A 5,220-nucleotide genomic window follows, 5' to 3' on the forward strand; every position below is an offset into this window, starting at 1 on the left:
AACAGGACCAAAAGAAATTCAGATGGAATGCAAACACATTGTGTAAAGAAATATCTGAGAATAAGGCACACTTTTTGAGACGTGTGACACAAACCTTCCTTTTTACCTCTCAGAAAACCTCTATAACAACCACCACAATTTAGTAGTAATTTTTGAAGTGCTTCCAGCCACATCTGCACTTTCCATGCAGGGCCTTGAGCAGGGATAGGACAGCCCACATGCCCAGCAGCTCAGCCTGCCTGTCCCAAGGGCTCTCAGAGCTGGCTCTGCTCCTGCCTGGAACGGGCTCCGTGCATCTCCAGGGGTGGCCAGGGCAGCCACACGCTGGCCAAAGCCACCACCTCAGCACCAGAGATGCATCCTCCCCCTGGCTGCTCTATTAAAGCTGAGCTAAAAGGCTTTTCTGCTTTATAGACTTTTCTCAATGAATTTTCCCATACAGGCACTAACTTCCTTTTACAGAATTTTGTGATGATACTCAAATTCATCCTAAGGAGTGTTTATTCTGTTTACTCAAATGAAGCACAACTGCTTCCCCTGAGAGCTTTCTGCAGGTTTCTCCCTGGGATGAAATTCACTATTTTTACATGAAAACATAATTAATTTAAACTTCAATGGCCTTTACAAACAAAATTTGGATTAAAAGATCAGTAAAGATTTTCAACATTTGAGATAGGAACAAGTTTATGACTCACAAGCAGGTCATCTTATGACTGAGGGGCTTTTCCATGTTGTGGTAAAAGAAAATCCTGCTTCCAGGCCATTCCATGCTTTATTGTGACTGAGATGCTGTAGTGCTCTGGTAGCAACAGAAAGTCCCTTACTCATATGTCCTGTGCTGAGAAGATGATTTTTATTTTTTTTTCTCAGCCATCTGTGTGCAATACTGCTTCTTCTGTAAATTTTCTCCTTTCCTATCACTTTGCATTCAAAACTTTCAGTAGGATTACTATTTCTTCTTGACTGTCTGTCCTGGAATGTTATTAATTTAACAGCTTGATTCTGAACATCTTCAGTTCCCAGTGATCAAAGTTTCAAGGACTTAGGTCAAAGCTGCATCAGAACTTTGAAGTGTGAAGTGCTTTGGGACCCTCCAGAGCAAGAGCAGATGGGCCATGCCCGGCAGTACCAGCTCCTGCATGTCCTTTCCTCACGTAAAACTACTAAACTTATAATAGAAAAGTACTTTTTCTTTCTACTTTTTTCTTGAACTGTTAAACTGACCTTGTTGCTCCACACCAGTATTTGGCAAATAAGAGGTCAAATAATTTTTCAAGAGTTTTATTTCACCCCTGCAAGTATGTGATAAAAACTAGGCATATATTGGTCCAACATTCTCTCAGGTATCTGGGAAATTTGAGAAAGACACAGTGGATCCCAAGACTGGAAACACAGCCAACAGAAGCATACTGTGAATCTCGTTGAGAAGTTCCTAAGCTACACATTTTACTTAAAAATTACATCCCAACTTTCAGGTTCAAGGATAGTGGCTTCTCTGGAGACAGTCTGGGCATGTCATGCTTTGATCCCTCAAAAAGTTCAGAGGAAAGGTGATAAAAGATAAAGGGAAGCATTTTGTTCAACAGCCAAGCCCACCTTATTCCCACTGTATTGCAGAGTCTACTCCACCCCATTTCAGTGTGAAAGAAAGGAGATCCTGCTTTAAAGTATGCAGACTGATGTAATACTGGGACAGACTCATGCACCCATCATGAGAGATAAATAAATGCAAAGCTTACAATATAGAGCACTGTAATGGGGTCTGTGTGAGGAGAAACATACAGATTCTCCACACTCCAAAATTCTAAATTTTGGTCCTTGCATGGTTTTTTTATGATTGAGCCTATATCCAGCAAAATTAGATTTAGTGTCCTTGCTTCTTATGAAATTACACAGAGGCTGCTGCTTTATTCCTCTCCAGGACAGTAAAAAGCAATAAAATTCTTGCAGATTTCGACAGCAGGCAATTCAATAAAAGGCTATGTATATTTTATAAGTACAATAAAAACAAGTCTATAGCTGGATCATAAATGGAGGTTTGTTTGGTTGGTTTGTTTTCTGCACGCATCAATGTTGGGGTCTATTTTCAGCACAGGATGGTCTTCTCAGCACACAGCCATCCCTTTTTGGGGAGAAGCAGAGTGAAATTTATATTTTTATAATGTATTATTTAAGCTTTGCTCAAGGGATTTTGCAATGTGTGTCTGTTTAAAATTTAAAGGTGTTGTGGAACTGGATACTTTCCTGTTCTTGATGAGTGCTATAAAATTTTACAATTCTTTTTGTTACATTTTAAAGTGTATCTGTCTTATCATTGTGGCATTCCATTTTTTATGAGCAAACAATAAATGTTTGATACACACATAATTATTTCCTAGACTTCCATCAATGCTCACTGATTTTTTAATTCTTCAATAATATAATGGTGAGATTAATAGATTGTTTTATTTCTGAGCTGTAGTGCTACAATGCATTTAGTGACAGTGTCTGTCTGTTGAAATATAAAATTTTATACAAATGTAAAACCAAAACTAATAACATACAAATGACCTACCCTACATAATTACAGCTGTATCAATTTTTTCTTCTCACTTAGAGAAAGAAATTTTAAAAATCTGAAGAAGCTGATTAAAGAAAAAAATACCCTCCCTATTTGTCTTTGAGACAAGTTGTCCGGCACTGAAAATCTGCAAGAGGATGAACAGGGGCTGTGGCATCAAGTTTTCTGGAGAAGAAAACTTTTCTATGTAACTACACAGAATCCACAAGTACCAGTTTGCCCTTCTGAGTGTTTGGTAATTAAAGTCTGACTCATACAGCAAAGAATAACCAGTGGCATCTTACTAGATGTACCAAGAATACAAACTTCCAGAATACATCAACATTATGCAACAGACCTAAAGACATTTTTTCACCATCAGAGTGAAGCTAAAGTGCTGTTGTCCTCATAAAATTGTAGAATCTTGTCATGCAAGAGTTACAGAGACCTTTTGTTTACAAAGACAAGCTGATGCAGACTATCTCCATTTCAAAATCCAAACAAGTATGCTTTGGAGAGACACTTGTGTCAGCCTACCAAATGGCAAGAAAAAATTCCCTTTCGAAAACTGCATTTCTTGCTATAACAGAAAAGGTATGAAACCCACTGCCTTAAAAAGAAATTATTTAAATTAATCACAGCAGGGAGTACAGAGAAGTTACATTCTATAATAAGAAAAGCATCCAAGGGAGAAAAATATAGTCTCTAAGCTTAGCTGAATGATCATTCATGAATTTGACCCAAACTTCCATAACCTCAGGAAAAGGTAAAACATACAAACATTAGTTAATGCTGTTTCCATTTGCTTTCTTTGTGAAACATAAATTGTGATTTAACAAACTAGCCTTGACCCTGCAGGCAGTGTTATCACATGAAGACTGCAGAACTGATCACATGAAGGAAATCCAAAGTGCTTTTCATGCCACACTCATGTTTAATTATAACTGGTACTGTGGCAGATTTTACCTTTAAAAACACGATTTCTTTTTTCCTGAAGAAAATGCTGGAAAGAAGAAAAAGATAGCAAAAGTCATGTATTCTCATAATGCCTATAAGAGAAAACTATATAATTGTGTTATGTTAAACATCATCCTTCTCTTTTCTCTTTTGTGTATTACAGTTTTTATTAGGATTCCAGTCCTATTCATGTAGGAAGGATATGTACTTAATACGTGGATGTGCACTATCAGAATTGATAGGCAAGAGACCAAATTCAGTTCACATATAGTATTTGCTAAAGTGGGGATGGCCTCTGTCCAGGAGAACTTCAGCTCCCACGAACAGCTCGCTCTCCCTCCTACCCCAGGGGTTCCGCACTTTCTCCTGCTCCACTTCAGCCACAGGAACTCCCATGGCGTTCACTAGGTGAGATCTCCAGGGGCACGAGCTGAGAGCCGGGCCACAGAACCAGAGCAGAACCAGAGCAGAACCTGAGCAGAACCCCGTGCTGCTCAGAGCAGAACCAGAGCAGAACCAGAGCAGAACCAGAGCAGAACCAGAGCAGAACCAGAGCAGAACCAGAGCAGAACCAGAGCAGAACCAGAGCAGAACCTCGTGCTGCGGCTTGGAGCAGAACCTGAGCAGAACCCCGTGCTGCGGCTCGGAGCAGAACAGAGCAGAACCTCGTGGTGCTGCTCGGAGCAGAACCAGAGCAGAACCTCGCGGTGCCGCTCGGAGCTCTGCCGAGGCCGCCGTTCGGAGCTCTGCCGAGGCCGCGGCTCGGAGCTCTGCCGAGGCCGCGGCTCGGAGCTCTGCCGAGGCCGCCGCTCGGAGCTCTGCCGAGGCCGCGGCTCGGAGCTCTGCCGAGGCCGCCGCTCGGAGCTCTGCCGAGGCCGCGGCTCGGAGCTCTGCCGAGGCCGCCGCTTGGAGCTCTGCCGAGGCCGCCGCCGCCCCACACGGAGCCAGCCCGGGCTGCACCGACGGCTGCCCACCAACCGGCAGGGCCGGCCCAGCTGAAGTCTTTGTGATGCATTTAAAAACTGAGATATTGTCGCCCGTTTTATCTAAAAATATTAAAGCTTAAGCATAATTAATACTCATTTTTTATCAGTTTATTCGGGGCATTTTCCCGCAGAAAGGGGCGGTTTCGGGGCCCGGGGAGGGGAGCGGCGCCCCCTGCGGGCCGCAGCGGGGCGGCACCGAGCGGTGCCAGGGCTCCCACACGGCTGTGTTGGTCGTGTGCCCGTTGGAACGGCTCGGCCGTGGGACAGGCCCCGCGCCCCAGCACAGCAGCCATCAGTGCGGAACACGCGGGCCGCGGGCTTCAGTTGTACGGTCCGGCGGTCCCCTCCTGGCGGTGTTCCCGGCAGCGCTGACAGTACTGCCCCGGGGAGCAGCTGCAAAGGGGCAGGGGGGGCCGCACGGGACAGCTCGCCCAGGGGTTTTGGGGTGCGAGCTTTCCTACTGAGCGCTCCGCCCCGACCCATCCGCTCCCGAGCGGAGCCAGCAGGGGGCGCCGCGCCGCCCCGGGTCACAGTCCCCGCGGGTGGGGAGCGGAAGGGCCGGGCGAGCGTCACGTGACCGGGACGCGGAAGTGCCTGCAGGAAGGGGGGCAGCCGCTTCCGGTGCGGGCCGGGGTGGGCGCGGGCAGGGCCGGGCCGGGGCCGCACCGACGGCGTCCCGCTATGAGAGAGGCGCCGCGATTGTGGCGGGCCCGCGGGAGGCGCTGCGGCCCGCCCGGT

General features: G+C 46.0%; 1 protein-coding gene across 1 annotated transcript; it reads left to right on the plus strand.

The window, feature by feature from the left end:
- The first annotated feature begins 3,890 nt into the window (after nucleotides 1-3,890).
- Nucleotides 3,891-4,495, plus strand: LOC121337012 (octapeptide-repeat protein T2-like). The gene is made up of 2 exons (XM_041406754.1): nucleotides 3,891-3,904; nucleotides 4,000-4,495. Exons 1-2 carry the CDS (start codon nucleotides 3,891-3,893, stop codon nucleotides 4,493-4,495), a joined length of 510 nt encoding a protein of 169 aa, XP_041262688.1.
- Nucleotides 4,496-5,220: the final 725 nt, after the last annotated feature.

The sequence above is a fragment of the Onychostruthus taczanowskii genome, unplaced genomic scaffold, assembly GCF_017590055.1.
Source record: "Onychostruthus taczanowskii isolate IOZ18803 unplaced genomic scaffold, ASM1759005v1 scaffold25, whole genome shotgun sequence".
Taxonomy (NCBI): Eukaryota; Metazoa; Chordata; class Aves; order Passeriformes; family Passeridae; genus Onychostruthus; species Onychostruthus taczanowskii.